Raw genomic sequence first — 19,956 nt, 5'->3', positions numbered from 1 at the left:
TATATCCAACAAAAGGCTACCTTTGAATAGAGAGACTGTTGGGAGTGGCTGGAGAAACTGACCAGGCCAATACATTGTCAGAATTATAAATCAGCTAACACTAAGATATCCAAGTTTGTAGAGAGGACAAACCAGTGGCCATGGGTGGAGTTGGGAGAGATGGGTGTAGAATGATGGAAGGGGTGACATCAGTCAAGATGAATTATACTCAGAAACTGACATGTTGAACTGAAACCCCTGTGTAGAACTCCTTAAAGACAAGTTAAAACTTATTTTTTAATATTCCTACTGCTAGGATCTCTGGTTACTGGATGAGTAAAACCAGATAGAACTGAACTCCAGATAATGGGGATCTCAAAGAAATGGACTCCGATACAGCCTGTGGTCCTCACTGGTAATGGATTGTCCAACAAAACAAAAAATACCCATCCAGAAGTAACTATATCAGAGCCTGCCCCAAGGCTTACATACAGAGGTGTACAAGGAAAACCAAATGATTATTGCATCCCAAAGCCCCCATGAATAAAGTGTTATAAGAGTAAATTATGATCAACTCTGTCAAATGTGTCAGAGGTCTTATTAACAGAGGCTTGGGAAAGGATCCTTAGATTCGACAACAAACTAGTTTGAGGGCAGCATTAGAAGCACAAGTTGGCTAGATGAAATTCAGACTAATGTTGATCTCTATTTCTCATTCTAGGGAGTAAGGTCAGAGCCAACAATGTTACTCTTCTAATCTATACTGTTTTCTTTTTGAATGCAGGGCCTCATGCTTGCTAGTCAAGTTGCTTGCTAATCAAGTGCCCTCTCCCCTTGAGTCCCACCTCTAGCCCTTTTTTTGCTTTAGTTATCTTTCAGGTAGGGTCTCATGTTCTTTCCTAGGGCCAGCCTCAGATCATAAACCTTCAACCTATGGCCCCCTAGACAGATTGGACAACCATACCTTGCTTATTAAGAGGGGATCTTACTAGCTTTTTATCTGGCCTGACCTTGAACTATTTTTTTTTTTGGTGGGGGGGGGGGGGTGTCCGGTCGTGGAGCCTGAACTCTGGGCCTGGGCACTGTCCCTCAGCTCTTCAGCTCAAGGCTAGCTCTCTACCACTTGAGCGTGGAGCCTGAACTCTGGGCCTGGGCACTGTCCCTCAGCTCTTCAGCTCAAGGCTAGCTCTCTACCACTTGAGCCACAGCGCCACTTCCAGCTTTTTTTTCTGCTTATGTGGTGCTGAGAAATCGAACCCAGGGCCTCAAGCATGCAAGGCAAGCACTCTACCACTGAGCCACCTTCCCAGCTTGCCTTGAACTATTTATTATTCACCTGGTCCCCGCCTAGCCATGTAGCTGGAATTACAGGCATGTGAAACTGTATCTAGCTTAATTTACACATTTTTTATTTGTATGAAATATCTTGTAAATTAAGAATCAATGGGATCTGCCGGGCGCCAGTGGCTCACGCCTGTAATCCTAGCTACTCAGGAGGCTGAGATCTGAGGATCGCGGTTCAAAGCCAGCCCAGGTAGGAAAATCTGTGTGACTCTTATCTCCAATAAACCACCAGAAACCAGAAGTGGCACTGTGACTCAAGGTGAAGAGCTGAGGGACAGCGCCCAGGCCCAGAGTTCAAGCCCATGACCAACAACAACAAAAAAAAAATCAGGGGCTGGGAATGTGTCTCAGTTGTAGAGAGCTTGCTTTGCATGCATGAGGCCCTGGGTTCGATTCAAGTGGTGCTATGGCTCAAGTGGTAGAACCTTAGCCTTGAGCTGACGAGCTGAGGGATAGTGCCCAGGCTCTGAGTTCAGGCCCCACAACAGAAAGAAGAAAGAAAGAAAGGAAGGAAGAAGGAAGGAGGGAAGGAAGGAAGGAATGTAAGAAGGAAGGAAGGAAGGAGAAAAATCAATGGGATCTTCAAATCAAAATGGCTCCATAGCCATCATACTTAACTGTAACAACCGATTTATGTAGACTTTAGACATTCATCCCACCAGACTAGTTGGAAATTGTCTTGGTCTTTACAAAGGTTCCTCAATTTGAGAGTCATACAACAGATCGTTTTTCCTCAGCTTGAAGGTTATACAATGATTGAGGAAGACCTCTCCAGTAGTCAGCCACTCCAAACTGGTCCACCGACACACATGGCAGGTTCTATGTACAGTGTGCCCTGCTATGTCTCCTTGCATTTGGGATGCAGAGGGTGGAGGGTTGGTAGTCCCTGGGTTTAGAATTCTGTTTTCTCAGCTTATTTATTATATAGCTAACCTTTCTGAGCCTTTTCCAAAACCTCAAGTAAAACAAGCTACAAGATTCTCTGATTCTCTCTCCCTCTCTCCCTCTCTCCCTGCATCCTCTGTCTATTTTTGTGGTAATGCTGTAAATTTTTTTCCTGTCGTGGTGTTTGAACTGCCTGGGCACTGTCCCTGAGCTTTTTTTGCTCAAGTCTAGTCCTCTACCACTGTGAGTCAGTACCACTTTTGGTTTTCCGGTGATTAATTGGTGATTAACTGTCTCTCAGACTTTCCTGTCCAAGCTGGCTTCAAACCACAATCCTTGGATCTCAGCCTTCTGCGTAACTAGGATTTGTGGCATCTGGCCTGTACTTAATTATTAGAGAATTAAAATGTGGCTGTTATTATCCTCAGGAGCTGCCTTCATGTACTTAAGAATAGAGGGACTTTGGTAAGGAGCACTTAACTCCTTAGCTCCAGTCCTCCCATGTCCCCCCAGATTCCCTCTGCTCCCTCTCTTTCCCCACTTCTCTTCTGACGAGGTCTCTTTTGTCAAACCCTTTTCCAAGAAGAACTCTCCATAGAAATCCATTGCTTTTGCCACATCTTCTCTTCCAACCCATTTGTGTCCAGTTTAACAACTTCTCTACTTGACACTATACTGCAATCATTAAGTCTAAAGCAGAGAATTGATCATTTAAAATAACAACAACATATATTCAGTCCCCATTGAAAGAGCACAGATCCAAAGTTTGTACAGCAAAGATTCTTTCTCCCAGTTAAACAATTTATATATTTGCTTGAGGAGGCAGACAGAGAGAGAGAGAGAGAGAGAGAGAGAGAGAGAGAGAGATCTAAACTCATAAGGCACTTTTGGCCTTCACTTTGATAAATAATGATTTGTATGTTTTCTTACTCAGGGATGACATTTCTTTACCAAACCAGAGCCTTTTCCTAGTTGGAAAGAAAGGAAACATTTTGGAAAGTAAGTCATTAAAAGCATCTCTCTTTTCTTCTCTCTCTCTCTCTCTCTCTCTCATCAGTGTTGCTTTCTTTAATAACTTGGAATTAAGTTGTGTTTTAGAATTAAATTTTAACTTAATTTTATTTCTGCAATGCACATTCATGAATTAGACACTTACATGGTCCTTAAGATGAAAAGTTCTTGCTCTGTCCTCCCTCCCCCAACTTCCAGACAGAACCAATGCTGTCCATTCTTTTTTTGCTGCTTCTTCTGGTATTTCTCTCCTGTTGCTAAGCAACCTGCTTGTACAGCTACTCATAAATGTAGTTAACATGCATTCTCTTGGATGGAAGATAGGAACTCAGGCTTTTCATACTTTTCCCCCATGCATGCATAGCCTTCTCCCCTCATTTCCCAGGGTGGAGGGGTGGAAATTATATCATAGTATTTCTATATTCATGTTATTCTCTATGTAAATATTATTCACAGCTGAGCCATGTATATTCCACAGGTATATTCCTTCTTTTATACAATATATCTTTTTCTGTAGCACTTAATAACTGTATTCTCTTCTTATTTGCTTATTTTCCTATATATGTATCCCCAATTAATCCCAAGCTCACCAAAAGAAATAAAAACTCCTCTCAAGATGTGTGAATCAGTTGGTTTCCTGTTTTTCTTGGCAATGTCCCTCTAAGAGTCCTTTGAGATTGCTCCAATCTGCACAAGGTGCTTTCTGAACTCATCTGTACACCAATATCCTGGTAATTTTCTTCCTTCTTCCCCTGAGTCAGATTCCTTGGTTCAGAGCTGCCATGTTTTTCTCTCTTGATTTAATCTCTTGTGTTGAAGATGTACATCTTCCAGTAGTTTTCTGATAAAAGTAGAAGGGTAATGAAAAGATTAAAATGTGGACCTCTTTTGTACTGAACATGTCTCTATCTACCCGATCATTTGTTGAAGGTTTTTTCATAATAGAGACTTTTCTTCAAATGTGCAGTGGTCATTGTTTATAACCAAGAAAATTGTTAGACAAATGTCTAGCTTTTCATTGGGAAGATTCTCAGCTGTCAGTGTCTCTTAGCCATTTTTCTAGGACAGGGCTATTTCCCCACATACAGAAGGTTCCAGAGTCCTGTCTGGATATCCATCTGCCTGTCATCATTCTGAATAGGAAAGACACTGTTTGGGGGCGGAGGGAGTCTTTGTTTAATAAGAAGGCTGAATGAGTCCATCCCTAGCTTTAGAGCACCAACTCCCTCCCAGCCTATTGACCTGGTTCCAAGGGTCAGCATTTTCTAAGAGTAAACGTTGGTCTTCACGTGGAGATGAGGAAGGATATTTATGCCTGGTGGTAGGACACTTAGAAACTTCCTTAGCTAAAAGGCACTGACATCTCACTCTGAATACGAGTTAACAGTCTCCATTTTGCATCAATCTCCTCTGCTCTAGGTCTCTCTCCTGCAGCCACTTTGGAAGCAGGGTGTGATGGGACTGGTCACTATTATCTTTATGATAACAAAAGACTGCACCCTACCTTCGAAGAACAGCAGAGCCCCACAGGACAGCCCCCCCAAACACACACATATCCAAATGAGGGAAATCATCTATGATGAAGGAGGTTCCCTGCACTCTTCAAGCAATGACAGTGAAAAAAATGGTTTTTTTTTTAATCCCTCACAGAACCAGAACCTTTGCCCAGAATTGCTTACACATGGCATACCTCGCCCCCACTACCCCAATTCTTCCTCTATTTAAACTTAAATCACATATCAGTACCCTAAAAATGTGTTGGAATGCCTTCTGCCCTCTTCCCATTAAAAAGTTCTTCTCTAACCTTTACTACTTCTCCTTTCTATAATTGGTACATTGGGGTGAGTGGCTGGACCAGACACATTAGAACCCTCAGGGTTGGGTCCTTGACCTAGAATTCTGCTTACAATTGGGATAGGAAGGGTCTGATTCAGACTGTCCACCAGTGTCCCCAGAGGTTCACAGGGGTAGCAGTGGGGAGATCCCACTGAGAGGCAACACTTCTGCATGGAACTTTTGTTTTGGTTTTGGTTTTCTGGTGCTTGAACTTGGGGCCTAGACACGCTGTCCCTGAGCTTTCTTGCTCAAGGATATCATTCTACTGCTCAACCCACAGTTCCATTTCTACCTTTTTGTTAGTTAATTATAGGTAAGAGTTTTCATGGACTGGCTAGACTGGCTTCAAACAGCAGTCCTCAAATTTCAGCTTCCTGATAGGTAGGATTACGGACATGAAGCACCCATGCCCACTTGAATGGAGGCATTTAAAACTCCTACTAGCGGGGCTGGGAAGGTGGCTCAGTGGTAGAGTGCTTGCCTTGCATGCCTGAGGCCCTGGGTTCGATTCCTCAGCACCACATAAGCAAAAAGAAAAAAAAGGAAGTGGCACTGTGGCTCAAGTGGTACAGCGTTAGCCTTGAGCTGAAGAGCTGAGGGACAGTGCCCAGGCCCAGAGTTCAGGCCCCACGACTGGACCCAAAAAAGAAAAAAAAAAAACAAAAAAAAAACTCCTACTAGCACTGGGAACTTGGATGCATTCCTCTGTGTGTGTGTGTGTGTGTGTGTGTGTGTGTGTGTGTGTGTGTGTGTGTGTGTACTGGGCTTGAACACAGGACCTCTCTGCTTGGCTGTTTTGCTCAAGGCTGGTACACTAGCACTTGAAACATAACTCTAGTTCTGGTTCTTAACTCATTGATTAGAGATAGTCATGGATTTGTCTGCCCAGGCCAGCTTCTAACTGTGATCCTCAGATCTCAGCCTCCTGAGTAGCTAAGATTATAAACATGTGCTATCGGTCCTGGCTTGGACACATTTTTTGGGGGGGGGGGTCAGTCATGGGGCTTGAATTCTGGGCCTGGGCGCTGTCCCTCAGCTCTTCAGCTCAAGGCTAGTGCTCTACCACTTGAGCTACAGCGCCACTTCCGGTTTTCTGGTGGTTTATTGGAGATAAGAGTCTCACAGTCTCTCCTGCCCGGGCTGGCTTTGAACTGTGATCCTCAGATCTCAGCCTCCTGAGTAGCTAGGATTACAGGCGTGAGCCACCAGTGCCCTGCTTTTGGACACATTTCTTAATCTCTCTGAACTTCCAAGTTCACTTCTGTAAAACGAAAACTCAGTTTGGGTATGATAGTTGTGTGGGATGAGTGAATGTAAAATGCCTGGCATAGTCTTCTCTCCACGGCAAGGGCATTGTAGGTGGTAATACAGAGAACATGGTGGTACCTGGTGGTATCCTTGGCCTTGTCTCAGTGGATAGGAAGGATCCCCTGCCACTTTCTAGTACTCTTTTACACTCTACTCATATCCCAATGACATCTTAATAGAATCTCAAGGGCACAACCATCTTTGTAACTTGCTCTTTACCCTACCTTTTCTCTGAGGGCCTCAGAGAAACTCTTTATTGCAGTACCCATTCTAGTACACTATTGGTTGGGACTGAAGACTGCAGTGAAGTAAGCTCAAACCCAGCCTCACAGTAAAATTGTCACATGCCCATGTCCTATTCTTCTTCCCTATTCCTTACACAATTCCTCTAACCCCTAAAGTAGTGGCCCAGGCCACTTCCATGCTTCAAATGCCCTAGCAAGGAAGAAGCAAAGGGAACATTCCATGTGCTAGCACCCATTTCTTGGGAGAAAAGTGAAATTCCTCTTTCCTGCTGTTTATCATTAGCTCTCTTTTGCCTGACTCCTTCTCCTTCCTTCTCTCCCTGTCTTTGTTTGGGTCCTTGGCTTGCTTTGTTTGCAGGGAAGACATTTTTTTTTTTTTTTTGGTTGTTGTTGGTCGTGGGGCTTGAACTCTGAGCCTGGGTGTTGTACCTCAGCTCTTCAGCTCAAGTCTAGCACTCTACCACTTGAGCTACAGCACCACTTCCAGTTTTCTGGTAGCTTTTTAAAATTGGAAATAAGAGTTTCACAGACTTTCCTGCCCGGGCTGGCTTTGAACCGTGATCCTCAGATCCCAGCCTCCTGAGGAGCTATGACTACAAGCATGAGCCACCGGCGCCCAGCTAGGGCAGCCATTTTTTTAACCTTCAAGACTCTCTGGGTTCTTAAGATGTTCTTCTTATCTGCACTAGGGCCTCCAGCTGGGTTGTTAACTGGCTGGATCTCAAGGGATTTAATAGGAAAGGAGAGATTGAGAAACTGAGGACGTTGTCGATTGTCTTAATTTTAAGAATTTAGAATGCCCTGATGGACCGCTGTCTCCTACAGAATCTGATAAAAAGAAAGCTGCACTCGAGGTATTTTTTTTCCCAACTGGATATTGCAGCATGCAAGACTCTAAGAGAGATTTTTACCTCATTTATTCCCCAGTTAGACTCAAACACAGAAGGTATACCTAGTGAAATGTCTTGAGATTTGTCTTATTAACAAAAGACATAAGTTAATTAAATGTTGACGATACTTGTGAGAATGATGCAAGCACAAAATAATTTGAAGCTGGGCGCTGGTCTCACGCTTGTAATCCTAGCTACTCAGAAGGCTAAGATCTGAGGATCACGGTTCAAAGCTAACCCAGGGAAGGAAAGCCTGTGAGACTCTTACCTCCAATAAATCACTCAGAAAACTGGAAGTAGCACGTGGCTCAAGTGGTAGAGCCCTCGCCTTGAGCTGAAGAGCTGAGGGACAGCGCCCAGGCCCAGAGTTCAAGACCCACAACCGACAATAATAATAATAATTTGGAGACTGTGAGTGGTAGACAAAAAGAAGTATGAACAACCTCACCTAATAACACTTTACAATCTTGTTTCTGTTTTCATCCACATACATATAGGAAGTCTGAACTTCATCTTTGCCTTCTGTAGATGTTCTTTACTGAGTACAGCCTTTAATCTATCCTTGAAATTCTCCCCAGCAAAGTAATAGAGGAAAGGATTGAAGCAGCAGTTGGCAGCAGCCAAGGACAATGTGATGACCACAGCTTTATGCAGCCAGTCCCCACATGAGTCCTTGTGCCACGTGACCAGGTGGAGGGTCCTCAGTGTGTGATAAGGCAGGAAACACAAAAGGAAGATGATCAAGGCAATGACGATGGTGGTCAGAGCTTTCCTGTGCGAAGCCCGCAGGCCCAGTTCTGGAATTTCTACCTTTAACAGGACCCGAATGATCAGCAGGTAACAGGTGGTGAGTGTGAAGAATGGTATCAGGAAGCCTACCACCAAGGCAATGTGGTTCATGACCAGCAGCTTCTCACGCTTTTGAGAATTCAGTTCCAAACACGATGTGATGTTGTCCTTCTTCTCAGAGCCACTCTTCAGAAGCACTGATGAGGAAGCCATGATGAAGGCCCAGATGACGGCACAGAGAATCCAGGCACTCCTGATGCTGGTGAGGTGCAAGAGCTGAAGCGGGTGGACAGTGGCCAGGAAACGCACCACACTCAGCACAGTTAGGAAGTAAATGCTGGTGTACATGTTCACATACAAGGAATAAGACATAATTCTGCAGGCCAGGTCCCCAAATCTCCAGTCAGAACCTCTAAAATAGTAGTCAGCCCGAAAGGGCAGAGTGATTGTGAACAAGAGATCTGAAATGGCGAGGTTGAGCATGAAAACATTCACAGATGTCGACTTCTTATAAGGCTGTAGGAAGATGTATACAGAAAAGCCATTTCCCAAGACTCCCCAGATAAATATTATTGGATATATGATTGGGTAAAATTCTTGCTTGAAGTTTTCAATCGTGCAGTACATGTTGCTGTTGTTCAAGGTTCCATTTGGTTCCATTTCAGGCATGGAGCTGAAGAGAGGTAAAGACATGTTTCTTTCTCTGCAAAAGAAAGTAACAAACACAAAAAGTTACCTGTGAATTCTCTTCAGTTCATGATTGTATGTTTGTATGCGGTAGTGAAACCAGGAGGAATATTTTTTTTTCTTTGAAACAGGAGTTGAAGACTATTTGGTTTAGTCTTTACTACATATTACTTTATATTTCATGATACATTTTCTAATTTAGAAAATATAGGCTAACCAGTAATTTATTTGACTGGATCTGAGCCTCAGATTCAGGGAAATTTTGAACTTGGGATACTGCAGCTTAAATCTACTGACAAAAGATTTCTTGCCAGAAACTACTGAAGATAGATAAAAGTGGTATGACAATTTTTGAGTACTAGAGGAAAAAAAAAACCTCTCCAACACAAAATTCTATCTCCAGAAAAAACTATCTCTTGAGCATAAAAGAGAAATAAAGTCATTTTTAGATGATAGAAAATTAAGAATTTTTTTTGACAGCAGATCAATAGAAAGGATGTTCCCTAAACAGAAAGGAATTGATTTAAACAACAACAGGGCTGGGAAGGTGGCTCAGTGGTAGAGTGCTTGCCTCGTATGCATGAAGCCCTGGGTTCAATTCCTCAGTACCACATAAATAGAAAAAGCCAGAAGTGGTACTGTGATTCAAGTGGTAGTGCCCTAGCCTTAAGCTGAAGACCTGAAGGCCCAGAGTTCAAGCCCTATGACTGACAAAAAAAAAATTAGAAAAGAAAAAATATAATAAGCAAAAACATGCATCAACACAGTGGGCTTTTTTCGGGGGGGGGGGGTATCCTGGGGCTTAAACTCAGAGTCTAGGCACTGTCCCTTATCTTTTGTGCTCAAGGCTAGTGCTCTACCACTGTAAGCCACCATGCCATTTGGTGTTAATTGGAGATTTGGTAGTTAATTGCAGATAAGACTCTCACAGATTTTCCTGCCTAGGCTAGCTTTGAACTATGCTCTCAATCCCCAGAGTAGCTAGGATTGCAGATGTAAGCCACTGATGCCCAGCTCCTTCTCTTTTTAAGTGTGTGTTTGATTTGATGTTTGAAATAAAAACTATCATATTGTCTAATATGATTTTAGATATGTTTGAAGAAAACCTGCTTAATAAAACTGTTTAAATAAAAATGTTTAATGTGATCTATTTAATATAACTACATTCTATAAGAGGGAAGATAAAGAGATGTAAAGGGACTTAAAGTTTATTTATCTCATTTAAACTGGTAAAATGATGAGGCTAATGGACTTATTAATGTTTGTATAATGTTACATTGTAATATAATGCCTAAAGCATCAACTAAAAAGCTCTGCAAAAATAGTCACCAACAACTGCTGATGAATCAAAATGTAATTTTTGTTTGTTTGTTTGCCAGTCCTGGTGATTGAACTCAGGGCCTGGGCACTCTCCATGAGCTTCTGTGCTCAAAGCTAGTGCTCTACAACTTGAGCCACAGCTCCACTTCTGGCTATTTAGTAGTTAACTGGAGATAAGAGTATCATGGATTTTTCTGGCCAGGGTTTCTTTGGACTGTGATCCTCAGATCTCAGCCTCATTAATAGAATCACAGGCATGAGCACCAGCACTCAGCTCAAAATGGAATTTTTTTGGGGGGAGGCGTCCAGTCATGGGGCCTGAACTCTAGGCCTGGGCGCTGTCCCTCAGCTCTTCAGCTCAAGGCTAGCGCTCTACCACTTGAGCCACAGCACCACTTCCAGCTTTTTTTCTTTTTGCTTATGTGGTGCTGAGGAATTGAACCCAGGGCCTCAGGCATGCAAAGCAAGTGCTCTACCACTGAGCCACCTTCCCAGCCCCAAAATGGAATTTTTTAAGTGCAGGATCTAACATGAAGGCAAGAAAAAAGAAAGCAGGTAATATAAACCAAAAGTAATAATAACATGACAAGCATATCCCTAATATGTTAAAAATTAGATTAAATCTAAATATATTAATTAAAAGAGAGGTTACCAGACCAGAATATGAAAAACAAAAACAAAACCAGACCCAACTACAATGGTTTACAAGAAATTCACCTTAAATAGTCTTTAACCACAAGAAAAAGAATGAAAAATATATATCATTCCAATTAAAGGGAATCAAGAAGAGTTCTATTAGTACAAGATAAAGTAAATCTTAGTAATTTGTCTACTGACAAGATATGCAACATACTAATTCTTTTCTTCCTTTCTCCCTTTATTTTTTTTTTCCTTTTGGCAAAACTGGGGTTTGGACTCAGGGCCTTGTTTCTGCTAGGTAGGTGCTGTACCACTTGAACTGCATACTCAACCCAAGACATATCAACTCTAAATGAATATGTACCAAACAACAGAGTTGCAAAAGATGTTAAACAAAAACTGAAGGTAAGAAGGGAGAGCAAAAAGGATGGAGGGAAAGAGAGAGAAAGGGAAGCAGACAGGTTGGGAAAGAGGGAGGAGATAGCTGCTCATTTTCAGACCCTCTCTCAACAACTGTTAGAGAAAATTGTCAAAAAATCAGCAAGGATACATGAAAACTAAAACCACCCTAAATCAGCTATATCTAATTGACATTGACAGGACACTTCCTCCAACTAAAGTGAAAATACACTCTGTTCAACATATATCAAGATAAACCACATCTTGTGAACACAAAATAAACCACACAGGTTTAAGAGAATTTAGATCACATAGGGTTTGTTCTCTAACCACAATCAACAGCAAGAATAACAGGAAAATCTCCAAATATCTGGAAGTGAAACAACACAATTCTAAATTATCTATAGGCCAAAAAAGAAACTTCAAGAGAAAACAAAAATGCAATATAACAAAACTTAGGAGACACAGTAAAAATAGTGCTGTATTAAACTAAATGCATATATTACAAAATAAATAAGCATCAAGTTAATAATACAAGTTCCCATCTCCAGGACCTTTTTAAAAAAATAACAAAACAAGCCAAAGCAAGGTTGGAGATAATGAAGATGAGCAGAAGTCAAGAAATTTAAAACAAAAAAATACATAGAACAATTGAAGAAAAAACTAGTTTTTTGAAAAGATTAATACAATGGATAGGCCTCTAGAAAGAATGACCAAATTAAAAATACAGCAGTCAAAAATTATTAACAGGAAGAAAACAAGATATCTTTAGTAAAAGAAATAGAATGATAAGAGAATGCTATGAACAACCTTATAATCATAAACTTAACAATTCAGATGAGATGGCCAAATGCCTCATATAACACAGCTATCTCAAAATGCCCAAAATGGAACATATCATTTGACTAGACTATTAACGCAATTAAATTCTTAATACTCTCTAAAAAGAAATATTCAGATGGTTTCACTGGAGAATTCTACCAACTATTTAAATAAGAATTGACATCAATTTCATCTATTCTCTCTCCAAACTAGAAAAGGAGGGTACACTTCCCAATTTATTCTATAAAACTCTAATTACTTTCATACTAAAACCAAAAAAAAGATAATATGAAACAATATAAAACAGAAGACCATAATTCAGTGCTCCTTATGAATAAAGATGTAAAATATTAGCAAATGGAATTTATCAATATATTAAAAAAGAATGGTACACCATTATCAAGTATATTTATTCCATGGATGAAAAACTGATTTAATATTCATAAAGCAAAAAATGTAATGCATCTAACTAGAAAAAGAAAAGCCACATTGATTGTGTCAGTCAATACAAAAAATCACATATCAAATTCTATACTCATTCATGATCAAAACTGTCATATAGAGAGGAATACAGGAGAATTTCTCCAACTTGAGAAAGAGTATATTAAAAAAAAAAAACCTACAGATAATGTCCTAAATGGCAAAAGACTTTTCTCCCCAAAGATTGGGAGCAATACAAGGACACTCACTCACAGTGCTCTTAATAATCCTTTCTAGTAAAATAAAAGAAAATGAAAGTCACACAAACCAGAAAGGAAAAAAAGTAAAATGCTCCCACTTTCAGGTAACATAATTCTCAAGACTACAAAGCCCTGGGTGATCTCACACACACACACACACACACATACACACACCTACACACACACACACACACCTACCTTCTGGAAATGAACATGCAAAGGCCTTGCACACAGTGGCTAAAAGCTCGGGACTGGCATTCTATGCAGTGTCCTTTTGATTAACTTGGCACCCTCTGGCCTATCTTTGTGACTGTGGGAACTATTTGGAGACAAGGAGGTTAGACTGCCTGGTTGCTGTCCTTTAGTTTTCCACTCAAGGCTGGCATTCTACCCCTTGGGTCCCAGTTCTACTCCCAGCTTTTTGGTGGTGGTTAAGTGGAAATAAGAGTCTCATGGATGCTCCTTCCAGAGCTGGCTTCAAATGAGAATTCTCAGATCTCAGCCTCCTGACCAGTTAGGACTATAGGCATTGGCACCTGGTTTCTGAGAACTATTTTATTTCACTTAGCTTTGATTGGAGACAACTGAGTTTTGTCCAAACTCCAGAGGCACAAAGTCTCTGATGACAAGTGCCATCTTTACAGACTGTTGCAGCTCTGAGGGCTCACCTCAAGATAGCCTTGGCCCTCTTCCTGCTATCCTTATGGCAGTCTCCCAGAGACAACCTTCGAGAGACTCTGTGACATGGAGATTACTCACCCGAGAGGCACTTTAGAACAAAAAGCGGAGAAACCAAGAAGAGAGTGTCTTGTTAGACTAAAAGAGAAATTTTTGTTTAAAGCTGGAGAGATAGCAGGTATAGGTGGCTCACACCTGTCAACCTAGCTGTACAGAAGGCTGAGATCTGAGGTTTGAGGTTCAAAGCCAACCCAAGCAAGAAAACGTGTGAGACTCTTACCTCTAGTTAACCACCAAAGGCCAGAAGTGGAAGTGTGGCTTAACTGGTACAGTGTCCACCTTGAGCAAAAAATTCTTGAACTCAGGCTCTGAGTTCAAGCCCCAGTACTGGCACCAAAGACAGAGAGAGAGAGAGAGGGGGAGAGAGAGAGAGAGAGAGAGAGAGAGAGAGAGAGAGAGAGAGAGAGAGTTGGACATACAGAAGCTTCTTCCTTGATACCCATCCTTTAGGAATTTCTCTGGGCTCTTAAATTAAGCCAATTGATAAAATTGTCAAGAGATCAATCCAATTTTAACATAAAGGTTACATTTTCAAATCTATTTATGTGTACTAAATTTCTTCCTTTTCTGTTTAGAGGGAATATACTTGGGCTTTTTCAGCATTAATTTCATATTCATCTAAAACCAGTCACTTTTTCTCCCCATCCTCCTCCTCTCTTTTTATGGTCTAGGAATAAATGTTATCTTATCAAAAGAGTTATTTGCTTTTTATAGGCATATTCTAGGAAGATCTAGTCCAGATGATCAGACAAAATGTCTGAAAGAAAAATTATTAGACTGTTTTTCTTTTTTGTGGGCACTAGAAGTATGCTGACATTGTAGCCTTGATGATGATGATGATGATAATGATGATGATGATGATCATTATCATCATCATCATTATCATCATCATCATCATCTATTTAACTATATGTTTTTATTATGTTACCTATAACTACTGTTTGATCCTAAATACTTATGATTTATATTTTTTTCTTTGAACAACTCTTCTGATTCCTCCCTACCCAAATTCAGTTCTGCAAATGAGATGTTCCAAACTACCCTTCAGTGAATCCTGAGCCACTCAGAGAATACAAGGAAACTGCCAAGAGACATGAGAGAGAAGCTACTGAAGAGAACTCTTAGGGGAGACATGATCTCCTGGATCACAAGCCTTACAGCAATGTCCGCCACTAAATGACATAGTATATCTGCCCCCAAAGACTAGCAATATATATATATTTATTTATTTACATATATATATGTTCATAATGACCTTTGACTAGAAGACACTGACCCTGGGCATGCACATAATGATCTGAAAAGTAAAAGAAACAGTAGAGCATTCATTTAACCCTAATTCAAGAGATTTTTCTATAAATACAGTTCTGACACAGCCAGAATGTTTTTTTTATTTTCCTTTAGACCCATGTGAAGATGTAACTTACCAAAATGATTTTATGAAAGTAATGTTTTTAAAAGGTGTTTTTGTTTGTTTAATTCAGGACTTGTTTCCTAAATGGTCTTCCACAGAATGTGAATCCCAAGAGATTCTCTGCAAAAGAAAAGGTTTAGTTATCTCTCTCTCTCTCTTTCTCTCTCTCTCTTCTCCTCCTCCTCCTCCCCTCTCCCCCCCCCCTCTCTCTCTCTCTCTTCTAATGCCTTTTTAAAGATCCATGGGGCCTAATTTTAGGCAGAATTGAGGCAGAATTTCTCTCCACTTTTTGACTATGACATTTGGTTTTGCACGTTAGCACATTTTAACATCTCCCAGACTAATGTTCTACATGCTGTGACTTAGGAATCTATCCAGAATACTATTTGACAGAAAAGAAAGGAATTCCACCCTATTCCTGGTGCACTAGATCAACCAGGAAGAGAGTAGAGAAACGTGGGGTGACACTTTGTGGAGTCAGAGGGCTCAAAGCACTTACTGTTGGAGGGGTGGGAATTAACGTTTCTGGGCATTTCTTACTTAATTTGAAGACATGGAGATTGTACGAAGTCCTTAGGGATACTTTAGGAAAACACTCCAAATGGGTGACTTAAAACAATAGAATTCTGTGCTCTTAAGAGGTCTGAGGGCTCCAAATCAGAAATCAAGTTGTCAGCAGCAGGATCACTTTCTTTAAATGCAAGAAGGAATACGCCTCTCACACCTCTTCTCTCAAGGGCTTCTGGTAGTTACCAGCAGCCCCTGGCATCCCTTGGCTGTCAGTCACATCACTCCAGTCTCGTGTTTTTTTCCAGTTGTGTGTGGGGTGTGTGTGTGGGGGGGGGGGGGGTGGGTGTGTGTGTGTGGGTGTGTTGTCTTCTTTAGGGCATACCTTACCTATTATGATCTCATCTTAAATTATATATTTCCAGGGCTGGGAAGGTGGCTCAGTGGTAGAGCGCTTGCCTTATATGCATGAGGCTCTGGGTTCAATTCCTCAGCACATAAGCAAAAAGAAAAAAAGCCGGAAGTGGCACTGTGGCTCAAGTGGTAGAGTGCTAGCCTTGAGCTGAAGAGCTGAGGGACAGCGCCCAGGCCCAGAGTTCAGGCCCCACAACCGGACCCCCCAAAAAAATTATATATTTCCAAATATTCAGAAAATGTATTTATAGTCCAAATCATTTAATTCTCTTTTCAAATAAATCCACCTTCAAATGTACCTGGGGTTAGGTCTTCAACTATTTAGGGGGACAGAATTCTAACCACAGCAGGGATACAAAGCATCTATTTTGTGGAGAGGTTGGTAGGTTACACAAGGGAGGGAATGGATATCCTGCCCCTAGCTTCTATGGTTATCCCCTCCCTATAACTGGGACAGGCTGACAGTCACAGATGACATTGACTCCATGCCACTCTTAGCCAGCCCCTGTGGGGCCTGGAACTAACTCCAACCCCAGGAAGAGGAAGACTGTGACTTGTTGTTACCCTTGTTGTTGATTTCATCCTGACGCAGTGCCTCAATTCTATAATTAGGCTTCTCTCTTACTCCAGGTATTTGGCTCCCAACTCATGAAAGACTATGCACGCCTATTCCAGAAGCCCTGGTCAGACTCTGTGCTCAAGGCTTTGTCTAGGGTTGGCTTGTGCACTCTAAAACTCAGAACCGGGGCTGGGAAGATGGCTCAGTGGTAGAGCACTTGCCTTGCATGCATGAGGCCCTGGGTTCGATTCCTCAGCACCACATAAACAGGAAAAAAAAAAGCCAGAAGTGGTGCTGTGGCTCAAATGGTAAAGTGCTAGCCTTGAGCTGAAGAGCTGAGGGACAGCGCCCAGGCCCAGAGTTCAGGCCCATGAAAAAATTAAAAAATTAAAAAAAAAAACTCAGAACCTGCTTGTCCTAACCAAGCCTCTCTCAGTTCCAAAGTCCTCTGCTGAGGCTGGAAGCATGGCTCACATGGTAGTGCTCCTGCTTAGCAAGCAAAAGGTCCTGAGTTCAAACGCTAGTATGACAAAGTCCTCTGCTACCATTGTAGACTGCTTTGTAGACTGATCTTTCCCAGAAGTACTACCTTCTTCCCCACAGCATGAGGAGTTCCTGTGGCCAGGTCTTTTGTGGGTCTACCTGCTCCATGAAACTCCTTTCTGAGTCCCCTACTACCATCATTTCCAATGACCATTGTCTATTGAATATCTTACCCTGCCTGTAATAAGAGATTTTCCGCCAGCATCTGCAACAGACAGTGTGTGGGAAGTCTTGCCACACCCTTGTGAGGAAAGAGTCCAGGGATGGGTCCTGACTTTTCCCCCCCACCCCCCGCAAGCTGCCCTTCTCAATGAAATTCATAAGCCCCATAGGGGCTGGCTAGGGGTGAGATGGAGTCAATGTGATCAGTGACTGTCAGGCTGCCCCAGAGGGGATAGCCCAGAAGCTGGGGACAGGATATCAAGAGCATCTTATTCCCTGAAAAACTAAGGAAAGAAAATACGCAATCAAAAAAAAAAACATACACAATCATGTTTCTTAGAAATATGATGGAGCTAAAAGCCGCTGGGGTGGGAGGACTGAGCATTGAGAAGGAGGGCTAGTGCACATTCCATTAGCTAGCTAAATTCCATTTAGCTAGACATTTTCTCTTGATAAACTTTCTAAATATTCCCATTGTTCTTTCCCACCCATGTAAAATATATTTGATTACTGCACTCCAGCCTTTCATTAGACTATCAAAAAAGTAGAAAAGAGAAGAGGTCATTATATACTATAAAAAATGAACTATGTAACTTGAGGGTAGGGATGAAAAAGGGAAACGTGGAGGAGACCAATGAAAGGAGTAGTATTGATCAAGATGAATTGTACTTATAACCTGACATAGGGAATTATAACCTCTTTCTAAAACTGCTTAATAATAAAATTATTAATTTATTATTTTTATGAGCTGACAGCTCAGGCTTGTAATCCTAGCTACTCAGGAGGCTGAGTTGTGAGGATCAAGTTTGAAGCCAGCCTGGGCAGGAAAGACCATGAGACTTTTATCTGTAGTTAACCCCCAAAAAGCTGGAAGTGGAGCTGTGGCTCCAATAATAGAGCATTATCCTTGAGCACAAAAGGTCAAGGACAGCACCCTGAGTTCAAGCCCCAGGACTGGCACTAAAAAAAATAATCAATTCATTAAATTTGTAAAAAGAAAACCCTACTTGTTAGATGTGGCTATAACTATCAGGAGAAATCTATGAAGAGAGAAATTCAAGAAAAACTGGGAAATTATCTGGCTGCAAAATTCCCACTGCCCCAGTGGAAGAAGTTATGAGCATGTATGGCTCTGACTGTTGTGAGATGAAGCTCAGAAAAGAGCTTCAGTAGTTAACAAAGAACCAACTGGGAACAGCCATTGAGGATGGAGATTCCATGTCTGAGTTCTAAAGAAAACCCAGCATGCTACATGACCAGCTACACGCTGATGAATATGAATGAGCCTACATGAATGTTGGCACTATTCAAAACTTCTCAGAAGTTATTTTTATCTATTCTTAGGAAGACTATGTTTGGATGCATTCTCATGGGATTGTTTTTGTCTTGGCTTGGGATCTTCTTCAGCCCCAGACGGCCCCTTTCATTAACAGTGACTTTATACGCACAGGTATGCCCACTTTCAGCCCTTCCATGTGGACCTGTGTCCTGTCCACAGAGTCCTGGAAGAACCAACATGCTCAATATATTGCCTCAGACACACACAGCAACACACTGATGCAGAACAGCAGTGAGCAACATGCTAGTAGCCAGCTGCTCTAATGCGGTGAACTGCTAAAGAGCGGGTAGCCTTTTGAAGAACAGAGGTGGGTGTGGTACACATCATCTTTACAAGAAATTTATGATGGGATTTTTTTTGTGCAGAGCAGCCCTGCAGAAGAAGGCTGTCAGAAGGGGACAATCAATACACCTACAATGCCAGAAGCCTCTCTTGTTGCTGCTAGCTACCATGCCTAGCCTTCTGCTTGGCCCCTGCCTCTAGGACTACTGACTCCCACAGTGAAAATCCTCCTGGTACTGGGTGCTATCCCTGAGCTTAGTTTGCTCAAGGCTAGTGCTCTATCACTTGAGCCACAGCTCCACTTCCAGCTTTTAGGTAGTAACTGGAGATAAAAGTCTCTTACAGACCCTCTATACATTAATTTTATCATAACAATTTTTTTTAATTAAGAGTCTTATGGACTTTCATGCCCAGACCAGCTTCTCACCTCAATCCTCAGACCTCAGCTTCTTCCTGAGTAGCTAGGATTACAAGTGTGAGCCACCAGCAACTGGCTGAACAATAAATTTCAATTTTCAGTAACTAAAATATATAACTTCATGCTCTCTCTGTAGCAGTTTTACTAAAGATGAAGTTTCATTTTTAAAAAGAAAGGAAGAAAAAGGAAATCTTCCTGGAAAACTATTATCAGAACCCTTCACTGACCAAGTGCATTAGACCCCCTTCATTGCTCCTCACTTAAAACTGCTCAGTCTTCCCTGCCCAAGGGCTCTTGGAAAGTGCATTTCTTCTAGCAGCTCACTGTACTTCAATTCATAACCTCTAAATAAGTGCACCACAAAACAAGGGAGAAGGCCAGGTGCTGGTGCCTCACATCTGTAAATCTTAGCTATACAAGAGGCTGCAATCTGAGGATTCTGGTCTGAAGCCATCCAGGGCAGGAAAATCCATTAGACTTCTTATCTCCAATTATATAATATATTATATATAATAATAGATCTATTATTTACACTATAAAAGAGAGAACAGGGAGAAATGCACTGTACTCACTCCAATTAATCAGCAAAAAAGCTAAAGTGGAAGTGTGGCTCAAGTGGTAGAGTGCTAGCCATGAGCAAAGAAGCTCAGGAACAGCACTTCAGCCCTGAGTTCAAGCCCTAGGAATGGCATGATAGATAGATAGATAGATAGATAGATAGATAGATGGATGGATGGATGGATGGA

The 19,956-nt window shown here is 41.6% G+C and overlaps 1 protein-coding gene across 2 annotated transcripts in view; it reads right to left on the bottom strand.

Moving 5' to 3' along the window:
- Positions 1-3,695: 3,695 nt before the first annotated feature.
- The window catches only part of Cysltr2 (cysteinyl leukotriene receptor 2), a 30,460-nt gene continuing 14,199 nt past the window's right edge, over positions 3,696-19,956 (bottom strand). Inside the window, exons 2-4 of one of the 2 annotated variants that reach the window (XM_042685515.1) lie at positions 15,000-15,106; positions 7,947-8,990; positions 3,696-4,060 (exon numbers count right to left, since the gene is read on the bottom strand). In XM_042685515.1, coding sequence (XP_042541449.1) covers positions 7,958-8,980 — 1,023 coding nt within the window. In that variant the 5' untranslated portion in view covers positions 8,981-8,990; positions 15,000-15,106 and the 3' untranslated portion in view covers positions 3,696-4,060; positions 7,947-7,957. The remainder of the gene's footprint in view (positions 4,061-7,946; positions 8,991-14,999; positions 15,107-19,956) is intronic. The other variant, XM_042685514.1, reaches the window with a different exon arrangement.

The sequence above is a fragment of the Dipodomys spectabilis genome, unplaced genomic scaffold (assembly GCF_019054845.1).
Source record: "Dipodomys spectabilis isolate Male_0828 unplaced genomic scaffold, ASM1905484v1 ptg000095l, whole genome shotgun sequence".
Lineage (NCBI taxonomy): Eukaryota > Metazoa > Chordata > Mammalia > Rodentia > Heteromyidae > Dipodomys > Dipodomys spectabilis.
Note: the sequence above shows the minus strand (reverse complement) of the source record. Positions and strands in the feature narration are given on the sequence as shown.